At 39.1% G+C, this 22,714-nt stretch overlaps 1 protein-coding gene across 6 annotated transcripts in view; it reads left to right on the top strand.

The window, feature by feature from the left end:
- TRPM3 (transient receptor potential cation channel subfamily M member 3) overlaps positions 1-22,714 on the top strand; it is a 541,722-nt gene that overhangs the window by 359,778 nt on the left and 159,230 nt on the right. For all 6 annotated transcript variants that reach the window (XM_066367997.1, XM_066368000.1, XM_066368001.1 and 3 more), the window contains one exon: positions 1,377-1,500. In XM_066367997.1, the coding sequence (XP_066224094.1) occupies positions 1,377-1,500 (124 nt within the window). The remainder of the gene's footprint in view (positions 1-1,376; positions 1,501-22,714) is intronic.

Consider the following 22,714-nt stretch of genomic DNA (forward strand, 5'->3'; position numbering starts at 1 on the left):
GCTTGAAGCCCAAGGTCTCTGGCTTTAGCCCAAGGTCACTGGCTTGAGCAAAGGGTCGTTGGTACTGCTATAGCCCCTGGGTCAAGGCACATATGAGAAAGCAGCCAATGAACAAAGGAGCCCCAACGAAGAATTGATGCTTCTCATCTCTCCCCTTCCTATCTTTCTGTCCCTATCTGTACCTCTCTCTGTCTCTCTCTCTGTCTCTGTCACACACAGTCTTTGTCACACACACACAAGAAAAGGCAGTGTGGTGTAGTGGAAAGAGTACTAGACAAGGAATCAGAAGAACTAGGTTCTGATTCTGGTTCTGCCACTCATTTGCTGAGTGACTTTAAGCATATGGCTCTTTTTGAGTAAAATATCCTTTTAAACTGAATAAATATCCTTTTAAATTGTATAAATATTTTGGCTGTAGGGTTCTTGTAAGCACCAAATGAGATAATAATCATATTTTACTACTGTTTTATAAGAATTGCTGATACTTCAATGTTTTTTTTTAATTGTAAACTTTAAAATACTAGGCAAATTATGATCATTTTGTAACTTAAGGGTTCTTAAGAGCAATTTTATCTTCCTGATTTTGGTCAGTATCTGTTAATAATAAAGTGATTTTTTTTCCCCTGTCATTTGATGGTTAGTACAAATAGCCCAGTTCTCACCAGGCTAGAGAAAGAGGAGTTAAAGTTAATTATAATTGGTTTATATTTAAGAGATAATTATTTAAGAGCATTGATTGGATATGATGCACCTCCCTTGCTTTCTCATTCTTCTGTAGTATAAAAACTGTCTTTTAATAGAGTAGTCAATATGATACCTCTTTATGAGTCAGACCCTTGTTGGCTATAGCACAGCAAAATGCTGACTAAATAATAACCTGAATCATAAGCTACCACCTACATGGAATGATTTAGAGGAAATTAAGTTCTATATATCCTTATTGATGCTTAAAAAGCCATTAATGACTTATGACCTGTTTTTCACAATTAGAGATAAAGTTGAAATTTAAATCCTTAGATTTAGCATCTTTTACCAAGATGCTAATGATTAATTGAAGGCATTTTTTGATTATAGCACTTGAGGAGGAGAGTATTAAACACACGCCATAGAAAAGAAAGAAAAAGAAAAGGAAAAAAGAACTAAATCTTCTTACTTTACTCTTTTAGGTTCTGAGAGAGACATTAAAATGGATTTATTTTTTAAATGCACATTTTTGTTAAAATATCCATAAAATAACTATTGTAAGAAAAGTATAAGAAGTAACTCTTATCTTAAGTAAATTTTCATAATGCTTTCTTATGTTCTATCATATTTCTCAGTAATCTGTATTGACGAGGAGCTGGGTTGACCTGTTTCGACATTGTTTTTAATTGCAGACTTATAAACGAATCTTTGCGGGACCAGCTATTGGTGACCATCCAGAAGACTTTCACATACACTCGAACCCAAGCCCAGCATCTGTTCATCATCCTGATGGAGTGCATGAAGAAGAAGGAATTGGTATGTAAACAGTGTTCCCTGTGAGGGGAAGAGCTCTCTCCACAGTCCCTCTGTCGGTTTAACCATTTTCTTGAATCACGGGTTTTTCTTTCTGGCCAATCTTACAACCTTCCTTTGGCTCCATTGGCTTCTTTAGTTTTCTCCCCTCAGTAGCTAAGACACTGCTTTTCCCATCCTAATTTAATGAACCATGTGAGACAGGGTCCTAGTATCATTTCCTACTGAAGCTCACCCAAATGCCTCTGATTGGCTCAACCAAATGAGTTGAAGAGTTAAAAACAGGTTTCCTTCTGGGAAATGCTTCAGTTGATCATCTCTTAGGTTTGGAGTTTCACTGTGCCAGTGAGTAGGGCTTATCGTCAAATATCTTAGGAACCTAGGGTCCAGGCTAATATGCTAATCTATACAGGTAGAAAATGGAGGACTGTACCCAAGAAATGCTGGAAGTTGCTGTCGTTTCTAAAGTATCCTCCAATAGCTGCTGAAGCATTTTCTGTATCTGGGAAAAGTGTCTTAGAAAGTGTGGTATAATCACAGAGACCTTCTGTCAGGGCGAACAGAAGTAAAAACTGAGCTGATGTGTAACGAGCACGTGCAGTGCACGGGCACAATGCTAAATCTTTACATGTACTGATTTCCGTGATGTTGGCTCTTGTCCAGTGAGTGAGGTATGATTATTACTTTCACCTTCTAGATGAAAAAATTCAGTCACTTGATTAGTAAATGAGGAACTAGGGCTCAAAACCAGTGGTGTTCAATGACTGTTGGAAATATTTTTATTCAGAAATCATCTCACTGAAGTCCGTGTTGTGAACCCACCCAATCTCTGGGAGTTTCTTGGTAGGCTGCATTAGGTAGGGGCTGTTTTCAAAGAACATTTAAGCCCACCTGCTGACAGTGGAGGTCAAGGTACAGTTTAAACCCAACTAGCGTGCACTCAGATTTAGACAATCTCAAGTCTGCGTGGGCATCCTGAGATAATGCCTCTGGGGATATAGGGGGGCTCTTCTCCCGAGAGTCACCAGGGCCAGGCCCCAAAGGCTCAGCTACAGGGAGAAAGGTAAGGGAGAGAGAGGAGCCAGAGCCAGAGCCTTCATCCAGTTCCCCCACTAGACTGTGAGCACCTTAACACATGGGCTGGAGCTGTCTTGTTCACCAGCATGCCCCTATGCCTAAGACAGTGGCCGGCATGCACAACAGATCCCTGTGACTGCCAGGGGAGAGGGAGAGAGGCAGTTTCTGAATCTAAGAAGCTAAACATTTAGAAAAAGGGAGTTTGATTCAAATAAGCATGAGCCATCTCCAGAAAACACCCACACAGTCTTTGTGAGAAGCTTTGATAGCTTCCAGGTTTGGGCGAAAGGAATGAAGATGAGGGAAGTGGGACAACATCTCTAATCCTTGAGTATCCATAAGACCTCAGTAGCCTGTCCCCACTGTTTGGAGAAGCCAAAGTACAGATGGGATTCACAGCCATGACAGAGGCCCCAGGAGAGCCTCTGTCAACCCAGTGGCCCTCGCATTCTCCCATCTAGGAGGCGGTAAGCTCACAGCTGTTCAGCTCTCTGCTTCCTCTGCCCCAAAGGAGGCACAGGAAACCCTGAGCTTCTGACTGACTACTAATGAGTTTCCAATGCTAAGGCCAATGCTGACTGTGAAACCTTCTCAGAACTCCACGTTTCAGCAGTCCTGCAAATTCCGAGAGAAGCAGTTAGGATTAAAATTCTAGGAACCAGTTGGGAGTCATAAAACCAAATGAAGCTGAATGTGCTTCTTTGGATATTTCATAGGACTGTTCTCTAGGATTCTGCCTGATAATTGTCATGTCATTTTATCATGACTCCTGCTGAAAAGTCAACTACATTTTAATGTATGATATTTATTGAAAGATATATGTCAGGTAAGGCAATGTGATCTTAACAAGAAACAAATTGTCCTATCTCCACATCTGGGCAGAAATTAGGCAGGATTTTCTTAAATCATAAATGTAATTATATCAGTTTTCATTTTTTTTGAGAGAATTTATTTGCACGGACAGTACTAGATGCTTTAATAAAGGAGGTGGATGTGAGGCAGGCGTTAGTTTCCCTTGGAGGGAGCAGGGGAGGTTAACTGGGCCTGGGTGATGTGTGCAGCAGGAAGAGCTGCACTAGGGCTGTCTTACTCCAGAGCCCGGGTAACTTCTACTCACCACGCTGCACAGCCAGCACACAAAACAAGAAAGCATTGCACAGTGGAGTTTCTCTTCACTCTTCTCTCCTTCAAGTTTCTTTTTTTTATTTAATTAATTGTGTTTACATAGATTCTAGGGTCACCCCAAATGCATCCCCTCTCCCCCATATCCCCCTAAACATCTCCCTTGCCCCCCTCTCTACAGCACCCTCCCCACTTCCCTTCAGGTTTATCTCATCCTATCATCCCCTTTCCTCTTTTCTTCTGGTCCCTTTGATCCCTACTCTGTCTCCATTCTGTTCCTCAGTTCTCATTGTTCCTTGGATTCCTCAAATGAATGAGGTCATATGATATTTTTCTTTCTCTGCCTGGCTTGTTTCACTTAACCTAATAGTTTCCAGGTCCATCCATGTTGTTAAGTTTCTTTGGATTCTCTTTATAAACTAAGTGGGACATACTATCCTGAGGTCAATTCAACTAAGGAATTTGATTCTGGAGTAAATCTGACGTCTTTCTCATCCCAGCATCCTAGTAACATGTAATAAAGAACTGCACTGTGGGTGTGGATGTAGCTGGTGAAACAGGGGCCTCTGAGCCATGTGGCTTCATGGGAAGTATGCATTAATTAGCCTGTTATGTGAGAACTTTCTACTCACTTCATATCACTCTTGAAAAAATTATCTGTTTATTTCCCACTTTGGGTCAAAACAGCATCTCAAAACCTGTTACCTTCTGAGATCATAAATCCCCCTAAACTAACTCATGAGCTACGTTCCATCATTCCTATTGAGAAAAAAATAAAAACCAAAGGGTTAGAAACTATTTGCAGCAGAATGTTAATTTGGGAGGAGGCAAATATAAGGGATCAGGAAGAGGGGATAGAGAGGCATTCCTCTTCCCTCTTCAAAGTTACTTTCTCATGGACTCAATAATATTAAGCCCTCTAGATTCTCTGTTTCTAAAAAGAAAGAGTTTATTTTCTCTTTCCATTGCTAGCTCCCCTTATTCCTCCCTATTCTACAAACAGATATTTATTAAAAATCAATTCTTGTCTCTTTTCTTCCTTTTTCATTCACTATTCTACTTCAGTTATCATTTTGAGACAATTCTTAAATGCACAAATACCTAGCCTGTCTTCCTTCAAGCTCCTGCAATTCTGAATTTCACAAAAATGCCATGGACTTCCTATGATCATGAGAGAAAGAAACTTCTAAAAATGGAAAAGCTTTTTAAGTCAAATAGCTGAAAATCATATAGAGTTCTGTATCAAGTTTAGAAAACAGTTCTCTCCAATACAATGTTTGTGAAGAAATAGAAATGTTCATTGTAATAGATGCTGAATTGTGCCTAGCCACTTTTGAGTTTATTTGAATATCATCTTATCACCATTATTAAAGTCTAAACCTGCTAAATGAGACAGTGGAAAGAGGATACAGAAAAAGTATTACTCCATTAAAATGTTTTCGTATTAGTTCTCAATTCATAGTTACAGATTAAATTTTGGAAGTTCTGAAACTCTTCGAGATGATTAGACTATCACTGTTCTAAGAATAAAGATGAAGCAGGCTTTGGAGTCAGTTTAATACATAACAATGGGCAAGTTATTAGATTTTTAGAGGCCTTTGTTTTCTCTTTCAGAAAGTTGAGATAATAATATTATTTATATTATTGGGTTAATTATAAGAATTAAATGAGTTAACGTATGCAAAGAATATAGAAAGCACTCAATAAATATTTTATTGCAATGATGATGATAATCTACGTAACATTTTATATTTTAAAAAGGTTATTTTTATGTCATTTTCTTTGATACTACAACCAGCCTTGCTGATGTCAGTATGACCATTTTATAGAGAAAAACCAAGACTCAAAAACTTAAGTTACAAGCCTACGGTCATGTAGCTAGTTAGTGGCAACCCCATGGCTTGAACCAAGAACATCTTTTTGCAAGTTCTTGCCTCTTTTTACCATATTTCAGCTGATTCTATCTTCTAAATATTAGGTATGACCAAGTTAAAAATGACTTTAGGTAAAAGCCTATTTTTTCTGTCATTCCTGGAGTAATCTGAACAAGTTCTCATTAGACTTTGAGATTCCTAGAGAAAAAAAGAATACATTATTTGTTGGTTTTCCTGGAATGTCCTCTGCCCCTATGTAGCAGTTACTGTATTTCTACAGGGACAATAGAAGCATAATGTCTAGGTCACTTGATATTTCTACATCAAGGGCAAACTAAAATTATTCTTTCCAGCATAATATTTGATCAGTCTAACTGGAAGCCCAAAATTAGACATCAACTCATGTCCTTCTCACAAAATATTCATTGAAATAAAAAAAGAATTTGAAGGAAATGTCATTTATACAATTTCTTGCCAGTATAGCTAATAAAAATAACACCTTTCATCTTATGATGTATAAGGTATTAAGGTATTGTAACACCTTATATAGACAAAATTCTGGTACATTCCTTGTGCCATTTGAGCTACACAATGAAACAAGAATTATATCTATTTTTTGACTAAAAAAATTAAACAATTGGAGAAAACTAGATAATTATGCAGAAAATGCCCATTTGATTTTCAAATTTAATATCCAGATCTCAGATTCACTCTCATAACCAACAAAACTGCATAGAAGTTTAATGCCCCTGCCCTTTTTTAGCCATAATCACCAAAAATTTCTGTAGATTAGAGGCAATAGGAAAACATAGATAGTACTGTACTTCTTTTATTGGGAAAAATGAATAAAAATAGTACAATAAACAAAATATAAATAATACACAAAAATAAAAATATTATTTTACACACTTTAAGAGCTTGCTTGCCATATAATTTGCATAACACTTGTTTTGAGTTTCAACTCTAGGAAGATATTTCTACAGATAGCAGTGATTCCACCCTGTATTCCCACTCTGCCTTCTGAGATCATGGTCTTACCGTGCTCATCTAGACCATCAACTTTTGCTTGGTCTCACAGGCCCCATTCTTCCCATTCTAACTAACAAACAGCTTCTGAGTGACTCCTTTTAAAGGGAAAATCTCATAACAAAACCCACATTGCCCTCACTAGTGTTTCCCAAAGTGAGGAATGCTGATTGCCAATGAAATCATTTCAGGTGAAATGCAAATTGATATTTTTAGAGGTATTTTTTTATTTACCTATGTATTAAACATAATTATAGTAACACAAAACCATGGGTATTAAACATAAAGAAATATAAACTTTAAAGGAAATCAATTTGAAGAAAAGATCTAATTATAGTGTTGGTATATAAATATAGCAAAAAGATGGAGATTGTACAAGAATGAGTGTGGGTCTGGACATACTGACCTTCAGAATTAAGTTCTGCCTTTGCCTAACATTAAAGACCTTCCGTGATCTAGATCTAGTCTCCCTTTCCAGACACAGTCACTAGTACTACTACTCTTGTCTCTTACACTCTAACCAAATCTAATTTTCCTTGAGGGAAAAACTATGCCTCATATATTTTTCTTTATTTTGTACAAGCTCTTGAATCCTTTCTCAAATGTTAAATGCAGTAGTCTGACAACATCTAGGAAAGATTCTTCACCTCTACCCTACAGCCTATTCTCAAATAGGAATTTTTCTATTCCAAAAGGACCATATGGGCCAGTGTTTTCCCTGAATTTAATATAGCATGAATTATTAGCCTAGTGTCTGAGAACAACTAGAAGTCTTTAGGGAGTTCTGCAAATCCCTTAAATATATATACAAAATTTTGTGAGCATAAGTACATTATGGGGAATACATTCAATTCTCAGATTCTCCAAGCTGTGAATAACTCCGAGTTAAGAACCGATATATTAGATAAAGGTCATTCCATGGTAGCAACTAAGTTAAACTCATAAGAGCCGTATACATTGTCTGACATCCCTTCTGGTTTCTTGGAGATACCATATCTGGATATATATTTAACTTCTGAACAATTTTTGAACATGGAACCTTTATGTTTCTCATTAGTAGTTTTTATATGGGTAATATTTTACATGCTAAATAGTCAATCATGTTTATGCAGCATTATTCACAGTGATCAAGACATGGAAACAACCAAAGTGTCCCTTGATAAAGGACTGGATAAAGAAGAGAAGATGTGGTACATATATAAAATAGAATACTACTGAACCATAAGAAATGATGACATAGTGACATTTATGACAACATGGACGGACCTTGAAAACATTATACTTATTTTACTGAGTAAAATAAGTAAATCAGAAAAAGCGAAGAACTATGATTTCACACATAGGTGGGATATAAAACTGAGACTCATGGACTTCGATAAAAATGAAGTGGTACCAGGGGGGAGAGATATAGGGAAGGGAGAGGGGTGAGGAGAAGGGTGTAAAGAGGGACAAATATAAGATGACGGAAAATAATTTGACTTTGTGTGATGGGTATACAACGTAATCAACAATTCAAATGCTATAAAATTATTCACCGGAAACCTATGTACTCTTGTTGATCAATGTCACCCTGTTAAAGTTAATTTTCTAAATAAAATTTAAAACTTAAAAAAAAATAGTCAATCATGTATTTCAGGAAGTCATCTGCTTATGAACAGGCTATGATCCAAGGATCGATTCCAAAACCAATTTTCTCATAAAGCAATGTAAATAATTTAGCAAAATTCTGGTTAGCTATAAAGAGCCTGAGAAGAAAAAACCAAGAAATATAGTAGAAAAAAAGAAAAGGTTGTCATCCCCTTCTTGGGGACAGAACTGACCCTAGACAAAGTTGTTAATGTATTAACATTTTATTTTATTTTATTTATTTATTTATTTATTATTATTTTTTTTTTTTTGTATTTTTCTGAAGCCGGAAACGGGGAGAGTCAGACAGACTCCCGCATGAGCCCGACCGGGATCCACCCGGCACGCCCACCAGGGGGCGATGCTCTGCCCATTCGGGGCGTCGCTATGTCGCGACCAGAGCCATTCTAGCACCTGGGGCAGAGGCCAAGGAGCCATCCCCAGCGCCCGGGCCATCTTTTGCTCCAATGGAGCCTCGCCTGTGGGAGGAGAAGAGAGAGACAAGAGAGGAAGGAAAGGGGGAGGGGTGGAGAAGCAGATGTGCGCTTCTCCTGTGTGCCCTGGCCGGGAATCGAACCGGGACTTCTGCACGCCAGGCCGATGCTCTACCACTGAGCCAACCGGCCAGGGCCTGTATTAACATTTTAATAACTGCTTCCTCCTTCTCTGCAAGTGTTGCCCCCAGAAATACCCCAAAACCTTCTTTAACATCCTAATGGGACTTCCCCCGTCTTCTTCCCCCAGTGTTACCCATCTCTCACCTCCTACAATTAATTCCATGTCCTCGTTGAAAAGGAGCTGACCTGGGAATCCTGAGGCCAGCAGTATTATTGAATTCACATTCACATACACTAGCTCTTTGGCCTCTATAACATACCTGAACTTGTATTAGAGTCTATATACTGAACCAAAGAGATTATCAATTAGAAGACTTTTAGGAAGCTTAACAAATAAAGAGGGAAATACAGGTGGGAAGGATGAGGATGGCCAGAGCTATCACTTATGTCTTGTTTAGAAATCTTCTCATGTCAACTCTCATACTGAAATCATTTTCAGACTCTGCTTCTTCCAGTACCTTCATGGTGGGTTAAGGCAAGGAGAAAGAGAATGCTAAACATAACAGACACTGGTCCACCCATTCTCTATTTCAAATTTATCTTAGTTCTCTAACCCTTTCCCAGGAATCTTTCTTTGACTAAGGCTGTAGGACTAAAGTTTGAAAATCACTGCTCCAAAATAGATATTTCTTAGCTAACCCCTTCCCTCCACTCTAATTCCACAAAATTTACTCAAATCTATTCAGCTTTGTTGTGTTTTTGACCCACTGCTTTTGCAAGAGGCAGAGGGAAGTGGAGGGGTAAGGGAGACATAAGTGGGAAGGAGCTATTGAGGCTATTTATATGCCTGTGTTATTTATGGATTGGGTGTCTGAAAACCAGGTACTTCCTGCATTCTCGTTCATGCTAATCAATGTGTAGAAACTACCTCCTCTCAGTTAAGCTCATTTACCCATACTTCCTTCTATATTAGTATTTATGTTTCTTCTTATGAGTGTGAGGCTCAGCAAATAAATACATTCATCAAATTCCAAGGTTTCAGCCGGGGCCATTAGCCTGATGTTGGTTGTATGTTGCCTAATATGTCATTTTTCCTGTTTATTATCTGCCTTCACCAAACCCAAACTTTGCGTGAAAAAGGTGTCCTATTGAGGGAAAACAAACATACGGCGCATAAAAGATGATCACTGCCACTATTATCTCTATCAGTGATTTGGGATTTTATCAGCTGTACTTGGCCATCTTCTCCCTTAAAGGCAATTTAAGTGTTTTACCTGCTAATTGCCTCCTTTATTTTAAATAATATTTTTCATGTTTCCCTCTCATCTGGCCTTTTCTCCCTAGCATTTCCTTTATGCTATTTCCCAGTTCCACGATTTGTTATCAGCACACAACTCTCAGTCACAGGGGCTGGTGATCATGTCTCCCTCTGGGACCACTCTGTCATCTTCTTTTCCATGAGGATATGACTAACTCTTGCTTCAGCCCTATCTTTGAGAGTCTTTGCAGTGGACTGTCATCACTACATGATTGTAATTTTCTTCTCCTCCTCCTCTTCTTCCTTTTTAATCCATAGAAATGTAGACACAAAGTCCATAGAAGCATAGAGGTTTGGGGCATTTAGAAACCACACAGCAGTGGTTCTCAGCCTTGGCTGCACATCAGGATTATCTGGGGAACCTTAAAAACTAGTAATGCCTGGATCCCATCCCTAGAGATTGTGATGTGATTGCCCTGTGGTGTGGTCTGAGCATGAAAGATGTTAAAAGCTCTCCCGGTAGACTTCCTCGTATAAGGAACTTCTTGCTTCTGCACCATTACCTCTTACACCCTCTATTTGCTTCTGTGCCTTTGGGCTGAAAGAAGGTCTGGCATAATTTACCACAAAAGATGGACTTAATTTTTCTGGAAAATATATTAAAATCTCATTTATGAAATTCCTCATTTTGAAAAGATACCACCTACTGAAGCTTCGCTGTACATTGAGAGCAGGCCTGGTGGGGACTGGGGCAGAGAAAGAGCATTACTTGAAATTTGGCACCAACCGAGTTGATTTTAAATATTGTGATTACATTCTTCTTCAAACACTTGGCCATGATTTTAACAAGTGGTGAGAATGACTGTTGGGGCTTCACCACCAACCACATCACGGGTTCTCAGCACATGCAAACGATGAGTCATTAAGTGATCAAAGACAGACGAGAGTGAGAAGGTGCCACTGAAGGTGCAGGAAAGGAAAGAAAGGGAGAGAAGAAAGAGTAAATTAATACCTAGCTCGCCATTTGCTTTTTTCTAATTTTATCTTCCTCACAATACTAAGAGAGAGATAGCACCCCTATTCGTACAGACAAAAAAAAATGTGTTTAAGAGAAGAAATGTGTCTTACAGACAGAAAAATGTGTACTCGCGATCACTCTGCTAGTGTGAGGCATAATCAGTCTTCCACTTTCCATTCCCCCTTATCATCATCTATCCAAAGAACGACCATCCTAGTTTGTAAAGGTAGCAAGCACAGACCTTCTAGTTATGAATGAAATAAAGTTCCCTTGCTACTTCCCACCAACCTGTTCCAGGTCCTACCCAAGGGAGAGGAGGATCATAGCTCTCAGCCCTTCTGGTGGAGCCAGGCTATTTGGGGCCCCAAGAAATGGACCCCACATGTCAGCCTCCAAGGGGATCTGGATCAGGGAAAAACAGAAGTGCCACCCCCAGCAGGTTCCAACAGGTGCCGCATGAATGCAAAGACTTGAGTGTGAGTCCTTTCACCAGGCTCCTCAAGAAATGGATTCAGAGGACTTCTGTTATGGAGCAGACGAGGAAACATAGGGAACAGCATAGCATTCACAAAAGTCCACCATCCTCTCATCTAACAACACTGGAAACAATCAAATGCTAATGATTAGAATATTCATATAAGCAAACTACTGCACTTCAAAAAAAATGATGTATTTTTATTTCCAAAATTGTAGAGGACAGAATGGTAACTGAAGGAAGAAATCTTTCACAAAGTAGCATTTTCTTGGGGTTGGGATTTGGGGAGGTTGGGGAGAGTGTGGAACAGCAGTCTCTCCAGAAAGATTTTCCCTAGAAAGGACTACCAACACTTTCACCGTGAGTCTCTTCCTGCTCCATTGCTGGCCTGTCCTCTCAGCACTCTGGTCTTCTTTCAGTGCCTCAAACATCCTGGAGTCGTCTTTGATCTCAGACATTAGCTTGCATCCTTCCTTTTGCTTGAAACCCTTTCCCTCCAGTCTTCACATTCTTCATTCTTCACTCTTTCCTTCTTGAATATTACCTCCTCCAGGAAGCCCTCCTTGACCACCCTATATAAAGTAGTTTTCATCTTCATTCCACTATTTATTTTCTAAGAGCACTCACCACATTTTGCAATTCTCTCATTTATTATTTTTGTGTGGTTTTTTTTGTCTTTCTGCCCCTTTTGCAGACATATCTGTATTGTCCAACATGTCATACATTTCTAAACACAAAGTAGAGCCTCAATTTAAATATTTCTGAATAAGTTAACATATGGAGCTCAGGTCTGCCATGTCTGGTGCTATATTTTCTTTCTACACCTTTTTTTTTTGTAACTACTCTTTAGGATGATCTTTATTTCAGACCCTATGCTAGGCACTTGGCTTATATTTAATTTAAGACTCAAAACAATACTGTGTGATAGGTGTTATTTCTCCAATTTTACAGTTTGAGAAATTAGGTTTCTGACCTAAATCAGCATTATAACTGAAACAGCTAGGATTCAAGCACAGATGTATCTAATCCAAAGCCTTTGGTCTTTTCACTCCGTGACACTATCTCTAAGGAAAAAGGAGAGCGTATTAGGGAGAATAGATCATTTTTTCAAAAAAAAGAATAACAGTTTATCTTTCTTTCTCTTCTTTTATTTGTTCGTTGCTTTTCCCCGGGCTTCCATTTCACATTGCAAAACACATGCACGTTCACTGGCAGGAAATAGGGAACATAATCCCTGTCACAGGTAGCACATTGAAGTCAGAAAGCCACTCTAAATGGCAAGCTCTTTTTCCAGAGTGCTCACAGAAATCTCCCCTCTTACCACCTATTTCAGAGCCTCAGTGCACCATTCTCAGCCACTGCCCCTTCAGAGAGATGCCCCTGCATGGCTGAGTGCTCCAGAGAAAGGGTACAGTGCCAGCTGACACACGTACCAGCACTCCAAACTCTAGGGCTCACAAGAGCTAACTTGCAAGTTTCATTATGGACAAAAATAATGGGGCAGGGTAATAGAGGAGAGGACCCTAATGTGACACAGATAGAGCTTGAGATTGCCCAGACTTGTCACCGGCCAATCTATGGTTTTAATTGTTCATGTTTCAACTCTGCCTAAGATAAAATGTTTCTCGACAACCCGATTTCTGACCAGACCTCCACCATCTGCCATCCATGAGCCAGAATCTCTTCATCTCCCTGTTCTCGTTGGTCCTCGGAAGCTCTGCATCCCCACTGCAGCTGTTTCCTCTCCTTGTGTGGGTCGATTCTGTCACTCTGCCAGCTTAGCAGACTAGGTAGCTTTTGCAGGCCCAGTAGGATAAGCCAGAAGGCTCAGAGAGAAGAATGTTCTAAACCTTATAACAGGCCGACAAACTTCCAGACATCCTGTGGGCACGGGCACACAGAGGGGCAGGAAGCAGAGCAAATGCCAGGCACAGCAGACTTCGGACACAAATAAACATGGGCACATGTAGCCAAAGCATAGGGCAGAAAAACCCAAGCTGGAAATGCATCTCTTTTGAAAACCAAATTATCACACGTGCCAACAAATTACAAGCATTGAAAAGAAGTCCAGGAACTGCTAGTGGCGTCCATGGGCTGGGCTTCAGTTTAGACTATTCGTTCATAGTCCACATAGGGTCCACTTCTAAGTCACACAGAGCAAGGTAAGGCCTGTTACCTGCAATCTTTTGTTCATCAAACTGTTTGTAGTCATTCATTTCACAAGCAGAGCACCTGCCACATGCCAGTCTCTATTCCAAAGATTGGCGAAATAGCACCTGCCCTCATACAGCCTACAGGCCAGTGGGGAAGATATAATAAATCCAAAATAAATATAGAGAAGGGAAGAGAGGATGCTCTTGTGCTAATAAATCAAGAACTAAAAGGATTTAAAAAATTTGCCACCAGATTTAGCAAGATGGAGTTCATTTGTGACCTTGAGAAGCGGTGTTGTGGGAGGCAAGTCTGAATGGAGTGCGTTCAAGTGAGAGGAGACTGCAAAGAGTGGAGACAGAATAGAAAATGCTTATGAGAAATTTTGCAATTAAAGAAAACCAAAAATGAAGCGGAAGTTGGAGGAGACGAGAAATCAAGAGAGGATACCACAATAACTCTTGTCCATAAAAAAAATATGCCATGACCAGAAATATTTCTCCTATCCAGTGTTAGAAGGCATAGGACAGAGATTTCAGTAGTTCTTTTCATTCTCTTATAAAACCAAGAGAAACGGCATCAAAATATCTCTGGCCTGGGGGCCACTGAGGGACCACAGAGGCTCAAATAATAATGATAATGTTAAAAAGCTGCCATTTATTGGACACCTTTAGGTACTAACGTGTTTCCTCTCTCGTTTAAATCTGAAAACCACCATAGGAAGTAGGTATTACTGTCAACTTTCCAAAGCATAGAGAGGTTAAGTAATTTGCCTAAGGGACACAGAATTATGGAGCAGCATTAAGATTTGACTCCAGATTTTGAATAAAAATGTTGTGTTCTTTCCACTTCTCTCCTCTAATGTGAGGACAGGCTTTTTACCTTCCCAGCCTAAAACAAGTCTCGCCTTCAGACGTCCTGATGAGGTGGAACACACAATGCAGATGAGCTCTAGGTCCCACCTGCCACTGGTTTTCAGGGATTCTGTGATTCATTTACACAGAGTTTTCCTGTATATTTCAAATTATTATCTTCACTTTTTAAACAAATTAATTTTGCATCCCTCAATGAGCAACCATCTTGCACTTGATTTTTTTTTTTTTTTTTTTTTTGTATTTTTCTGAAGCTGGAAACAGGGAGAGACAGTCAGACAGACTCCCGCATGCGCCCGACCGAGATCCACCCGGCACGCCCACCAGGGGCAACGCTCTGCCCACCAGGGGGCGATGCTCTGCCCCCCCCCCCCGGGGCGTCGCTCTGCCGCGACCAGAGCCACTCTAGCACCTGGGACAGAGGCCAAGGAGCCATCCCCAGCGCCCGGGCCATCTTTGCTCCAATGGAGCCTTGGCTGCGGGAGGGGAAGAGAGAGACAGAGAGGAAGGAGGGGGGGGGGGGAGAAGCAAATGGGCGCTTCTCCTATGTGCCCTGGCCGGATTGCACTTAATTTTTAATGTAGCTTTTATCAAGTTCATTTTGCCATTGTGAAAGTAGTGTATGCCAATTAAAATTGTGTTTATTATAGAAATGTACATACCACCAAAAAAATAAAAGGAGGAAAAATATCACTCGCAGCCCCATAGGCACCACAGACTTTTGCTGAATTTCCTCCTAAGGTTTTTTTTTTCCATATGTAAGTTTTCAGCTTTAATTTTATTTTAAATACAGTTGTGAACAGGTAGGTAATCTTTTTACAGTGTGATTTTCATTTAGCATTAAAACACTTGCATTTTTTCATACTGTTTATAAACATACATTTCTTAGGGTTAAATCATTCCTTATTTTATAGTGCCATTCCCCCACTAAAAACATTTAGATTGAGTGTTAAGTTCAGGGAGAGATGCCAACAGTGTACCTAAGCCATGCTTTCAGAGAAGATTGGGTGTCCAGTTATAACAGCATCTTCCCCCATTTATACCATAGTTCTCAAAAGTGCTTTTTGTAAGGGAGCTCCCTTGGCAAGTATACACTTTGGGGGCCATCCTATTATCAATGCTATGACCCTCCTGAGAACCATAGAAAAAAACTTTGGATTCAGAAGCATGCCAACCCCACATCTGACTAACAAAACCCTCCCTAGCCACTAAAACTTCATGTGAATGCTGTTTACAGGCATCTGCTAAGGAGAGCATAATATTGTAACATTTAAACAGAGGATAATTGTTAAATATTACAATGAAGAGATGGCCCTTACTACTTGACTCTTTTCACTCTTAAAGCTTATAAAATACAGTTAGTTTGAATTCATAGAATGTCCAAACACACTGTTGGGCTATTTGCTGAATTGGTGAGTATTGTGGATTTTTAGGCACTGTGGAATTTGAGGTAGTCAAAGCCTACTAGAGAACCTTTGTCCACCGAATACACAGTTCCAAGTGAGGGGGCCATGAGATAAAAAGAAATGTGAAGACCCAGCTTGTACTTGACATTGGTGATGAATACAGCCTTTCACTGATGTACTCCTGCCAGGCCTGCCTCGTTTCATTTGCATTCTCTATGAATGTGGCTATAATGCTGGCCCTGGTAAAAGTCCTATTGTAAGTCTCCTGTTTCCTCCATATAATACATATAACCGGCAAGGTTACTTACTTACCAGCTGTTGGCTAACAGAACAGTGATGTCTTATTGAAGAGGTCTTGGGTCATTGTACAGCATACTCTTTACATGAAGCAAAAGCTATGTCGGGGACAATGTTAGAAACCACAAACAGAAATCCTCCTTTATTCTTTCTCTCATGCATGCTCTATCCTTCTTTTTTGTCTTTCTTTTCCTTTGGAATTGTTTGCAAGCAGTATGCCAGTAGATCTCTGTCTAATGAGGAGTGGTTTATTTTGTAAAACATCATTGAAATGAAACTATAGCTGAATAATACTGGTTTTCTTTTCTGGGCTTTTATTTCCTCAAAAAATTGAATCTTTTTGGTTAGATTGTCTCTCACAAAAAGTATTAAAAACTACTTTTTCTACCCATTTGCAAACAAGTAATATAGCCCTTGGATTTTGAAGGAGCCAAAATACTAAGAAATGGTAAGGGAAAATGTCTTTTTGAGGAGAGGGCATACTCACTAGCTCAAAGCCTAATTTTAAGCAGGTTGCAGCCACTTGACCAGCCTAATTTTGCATAGGAAGATATTGGAGAAAAAAAGCAACTATTTGGGGAGTGAAAGATTTGCATAGCAGTTGCTGGAAGAACTGGCTCTCAGCCTGTCCAAACATTCTCCCAGATTTATAACATAAAATTAATGTATCAGGATGAGTCCCCAGGGAGCTACAACCACCAATTGACAAGCTGTTCTGCTCCCTCTTAAGGCTGAGCCAGATCTCTGTCCTTCTGGATCCCAAAGCATTTAAAATAAAGCCAAGTTTTTAAGCCCCTACGGGAAATTACCTGCTTATTATCATTTCATCATTCTGGCATTATAAAAAAAAGAAACACAGAGAAGTTATTTACATGGAGCAAGACAAAATAGTTATTCATCTGCTTCTATTTGCCACCATGGATTCTTCTACTTCAGGGTAAATTTTAATTTGTGTTAAATGTTAACCTGAGCTGCCATGGCTAGGTGGCTCAATGAATAGAGTATCATCCCCGCATGCCAAGGTCATGGATTTGATCGCCAGATATGACATGTACAAGAAGCAATCAATGAATACACAACTAAATGGGACAACTTAAGTAGAACGACGCGTTGGTGCTTTTCTCCTCTCTCTCTCATTTTTCCTTCTCTGTCTCTCAAATTAATGGAAATTTTTTTTTTCAAATATTAACCTGATGCACTCACCTAGGATATTAGTTACTTCATAGAAAGTTAAAGGACCGAGTAACAGTGAGTCCCCAAAAGAAAGAAACTATAGAAATTGTTGAGATTAAATCTACCTGTTTAGTTTACAGATGAGGAAACTAGGATTTTAAATAATGATAATAATAGCAACAGCATTTATTGAACACCTGCCTTTTCCCGGTAGCTTGGTTGTTTTTAGCTTATCTGTCAAGCTAGTTCAGTTTTTTTCCAAGAGCATGCCAAGGTCTTTTCCGACTGTTTTACACATATTAATTCAGTTTTCTTGAAACAACTGATGAGGGAGATATTATTATGTACTGCCCCTGTCTGTAAAACAAAAGAGTGACTTGCTCATGCCAACAAAACACTTAGTGGCCTAATATATTATATGATTATATATTATCATATTATCTATGGCATTTATTTATATATTGATGTATCATCTGTCATAATAAAATGTCAACTTATATAATAAATACTATAGACAATTTAAAAATATCCATTTTTCTAAAAGGTTCTACATATCAAGTATTTCATTCAAGAGTATTGTAATAAGTCTATCGTGTCTTAGTAAGGAAAACCAGGAAAAAATAATATGACATATGCCACATAGTCAAGTCCTCTGATTTCACTAGATATTGAATGAGAACACCAACCCTGCATCTAGAGTAGGTGTTTAGAAAATACTCATTGAATCAAAATCTGAAGTTACTCTTAGAGTCAAAACCATGGCTAATATAGGTCCAGAGAACATATTTTCAAAACTAAAATTTAGATCAGATGGTTGTTAGCTGACAACTAGACAGAATATTTGAAGTCAGGATGATTCTGTATGTAAAGTAGGGATTGTTTATATTAATGTGCATACTTGGTAGACATCAGTGACATTTTTAAACTTCCTTTGTTTGATACTTTAGTCAAACATTTACAAAATTTTGAAACTTGGCCATTTTAGAAACTGTAGGGAATGCCCAGTAAATATTTGAATCAGAGAGCAGAGTCTCTAATATTCTTTTGCAGGTCAGGAAAGGTAAGTTACCGGTGAAAAGGAAGAAGTATCTTCCCTGGATTTCATTCTAAATCCAGAAATGCCTTCTTTCCTCATCCATATCACAAATATAGGATAAGTTGCTATAAAAGTTATGTTGAGGCCCTGGCCGGTTGGCTCAGTGGTGGAGCGTCGGCCTGGCGTGCGGAAGTCCCGGGTTTGATTCCCGGCCAGGGCACACAGGAGAAGCGCCTATATGCTTCTCCACCCCTCCCCCTCTCCTTCCTCTCTGTCTCTCTCTTCCCCTCCCATAGCCGAGGCTCCATTGGAGCAAAAGATGGCCCAGGCACTGGGGATGGCTCCTTGGCCTCTGCCCCAGGCGCTAGAGTGGCTCTGGTCGCAACAGAGCGACGCCCGGAGGGGCAGAGCATCGCCCCCTGGTGGGCAGAGCGTCGCCCCTGGTGGGCGTGCCGGGTGGATCCCGGTCGGACGCATGCGGGAGTCTGTCTGACTGTCTCTCCCCGTTTCCGGCTTCAGAAAAAAATACAAAAAAAAAAAAAAGTTATGTTGAGGACACTTGATTCAGAAAACTGTTAAAATGTGCTTTTCCTTTAAGGCAGGGGTCCCCAAACTTTTTACACAGGGGGCCAGTTCACTGTCCCTCAGACCATGGAGGGCCGGACTATAAAAAAAACTATGAACAAATCCCTATGCACACTGCACATATCTTATTTTAAAGTAAAAAAACAAAACGGGAACAAATACAATATTTAAAATAAAGAACAAGTAAATTTAAATCAACAAACTGACCAGTATTTCAATGGGAACTATGCTCCTCTCACTGACCACCAATAAAAGAGGTGCCCCTTCCGGAAGTGTGGTGGGGGCCAGATAAATGGCCTCAGGGGGCCGCATGTGGCCCACGGGCCGTAGTTTGGGGACCCCTGCTTTAAGGGAATTTCTAGTCTTTCCCAGCCTTTGTCACATTGGCCCAGGTGGTTCTGTGATTGCCATGTGCTCTCTGAAATAATGTCTGAAGGCAGTTGAAACCCCAGCTTGACTGGAACTGTTAACAGAAGCCAGTCTACTTAAAATTACCGCCTGGATTCCTTGAAATGAAACTAGTCATGCTCGGCAAAACTGTTGACTGCCTGTCATATCCGGGAATTCTTAGAGAAACTGAACCTGGCTGACAGACTGAAAAACCAAGCAACCTGGACAATGCCCCTGAGTCTTCCCTTCCTTCACAGAACCAGGGATGCTAGTGGCCAGGCATGGGCTGTCTTCCTCATTATTTCCCGCTGGCGTGGAGGTCATGCTTTAGGTGGTCTTTATGTAAAGGTGATCAGATTTTTGATAAGACATTGTCATGAATAATTAAAGTATTTGTCATTCCCATAATATTTCTTCTTTTGGAAAACAATTCTTCCCTTTGTCCACTTTACTTTAGGCACTATCTCACTTATATAAAGTCTTAGGTCCAGAAAGTTATAGTATGTTTGAACTTGGCCTTACCTGCTCTTTCAGATTGACAATATAATTATAAAGAGCTACTTATAGTGGAGTCAAGCATACTCTATTATGTAATAAAAAAACTAGGTGTTTTTTTTTTCTAAAGGGTGTATAAAAATAAAACCTGATTTCTTTTTAAGGAATTAGATTTGCCCATTGTATCTGTTATAAACCCACTAATTTTTCTTGCATTAAGAATTTTAGGGACTCTCTAAGAAGTTCATAATTTTATAAATTTTCTCCACAGCTAAATTTAGCTTCACTTAGCTGCTAATATATTCTATTGTCCCTTATTTTAAATGACTATGTTCAGAGAAAAAGTCTCTCTGAGGCACATATTTTCATCATCTAAAAACTGTATTTCTCTTTTAACTAATAAAATTGATGGAGTTTTTAAGGTTATAAACTTTGAACTGAACTTCAGCTAGCTATAGTTCCTATTCCACAGAAACTAATATGTATCTGGAATCAGAGTGTCATTAAAGTTTATAAAAGAGTAGATTATATTATATTTACCCAATTATCCAAAACATGAGATAAAGGGTAAGTGATTCTAAAGGTAGGCACAGTACATAAATATAATATAGATATACAGTAGTCCTAAGTATATTATGTGTGTGTGTATAATAAACATAATAACTAGGGGCCTTTAAATAGGTTATTCTGCAAGTAACCACACTGCCACTTTAAAAGCTGCTGGTTAATATTTTAACTAAAGGTTTCTAGCAACCCTAGTCCAATAGCTCAGTTGGTTAGAGCATCATTCTGATACACCTAGATTGCAGGTTCAATCTCCAGTTGGCACATACAAGAAACAACCAATAAATGCATAAATAAGTGGGAGAACAAATCAGGGTTTCTCTCTCTCTCTCTCTCTCTCTCTAAAAAAAAAAATCAATAAATTAAAAAATAAAAATCAAAAAGTAAAATTGTCATTTAAAAAAATAAAAAATAAATAAAGCTTTTATATATATATAGGCTCCTAGTTTATATGTGTGTGTATGTACACATATGGTAAGATATCATATATATATATATATATATATATATATATATATATATATATATATATATAAACTAGGAGCCTTTAAATATATATTTGTATAAATATACAAGTATGTGTGTGTGTGTGTGTATGTTTTCTAGGCCCTTGCACCACAGTGCCTAGCACTTTAAAAGCTCCTAGTTAATAGTTTTGGAAGGAAGGAAAGAAGAAGGGAGGGAAGAAATGAAGAGGGAAAGTGAAGGAGAGGTTGAAAATATAACCAAAAGAAATGTAGCATTTATATAAGATGTTGGGATGTTTATATAAGAAACATTGTGATGCTTCTTGGATGTGCCCATGCATCTATCTATACATAACTTTCAGACTAAGGGACGTTTTGCTGCAGCAGACTGATAAAAAAAAAAAAAAAAAAAAAAAAGAGGTGGAAAAGGAAAGAAACATCTCTCACTGCTGTCCAGAAATGAGTAACAAAGTGACAGACTCAAAGACAGGTGCAGGACAGAAAATAACCACGTTCTACTTTGTGCCACTGTTACCACAATTAAATTCGGTAGCCTTATAATTCCAAGCTTAAAGAAAATAGGCACCTTTTTATACCATTCTACCATGCTTGTTTATTTTGGAATTTAATTTCCTTAACAGCTTGCTTTATTCCATGCAAATTCTACTCTGGGCATCAAAGGAATTCTCTAGTTAAAAAGCAAAGTCTAAGGAAGCTAATGATTAATGATAAAATCTGTTTGAATAATCTGACCAGTCTGTAGGTCCTCTTGCCAGAGCCATAGAGAGGACATTTAAGACTGGCTAGTAACCCCATCCCTTTCTTTGTATCCAGTCTTTTTGTTCTTTTTTCCCCCTATTCTGCATGTTCATGGTTTTACATCAAATAACAGGAAGTGAATTCTGAACATTTGAGAGCAAAAGTAAGAATGACTAGCAGTCCTGATTCTTTTCTTCTAGTAGGCTTTTCTTTTCCTTTGAGTCAACTGAGTAGAGAAATGTACTGCATAGAATAAGAGGCAGTGAGGCTCCAGTGACCGAGCAGCTGGTCAGTGTGGCCTGAGAGTTGCCTGGCCTCCAGTCTGACCACCAGGGCCCTGCAGCTGTTCCACCTGTTCGCTCAGCAGACTCTTTATTTGCCTGAACGCAGTGGCCATCGACATCAAATATGAAACACTCCCTTTAACCTCAGTGTGGCTTCCATGCGTTTTCCTGTTCTCGCATAGAATCCAGAAACTCGGACAAGGCATCCAGCAGACAGAGCAGGAAGCCTACAGCAAGACTGTGTTTGAGAGAACAGCATGGGAATTACAGCTGTGTGTCTTAGAATAAGTCACTTTACCTTTTTAAGCCTTGGGTATCTCTACTGGAAAATAAGAATATACTGTCCAATGAGGGTCACTAGAAAGATTAAGTAAGCGTTATCCAGGTGCAAAGTTTAGAAGAGTGCTTGCACACCACAGTTGCTATTATTATTAATAAGAGCACAACTCGATTTTCACCTTAGGCAGACGCGTTTATGTCACTTAGCAACTGCTCTCCCTAAGAGTCTAGAAATGTTCAATCTTTAACTCCGTAGTAGCAAAAAAATTCAAATAAGATTAATTAGAAAATTTTTCTGCCTAAAATATAATACTTAATTTATCTAAAGATCTCTTATACAGAAACATCAACTACTCAGAACCAGGAAATAAGAAATTTTTTAAAAAGCCTTATCTGAATGCCATGTCAATACCAGATAATCTGTGC

This window comes from Saccopteryx leptura, chromosome 2 (assembly GCF_036850995.1).
Source record: "Saccopteryx leptura isolate mSacLep1 chromosome 2, mSacLep1_pri_phased_curated, whole genome shotgun sequence".
NCBI lineage: Eukaryota > Metazoa > Chordata > Mammalia > Chiroptera > Emballonuridae > Saccopteryx > Saccopteryx leptura.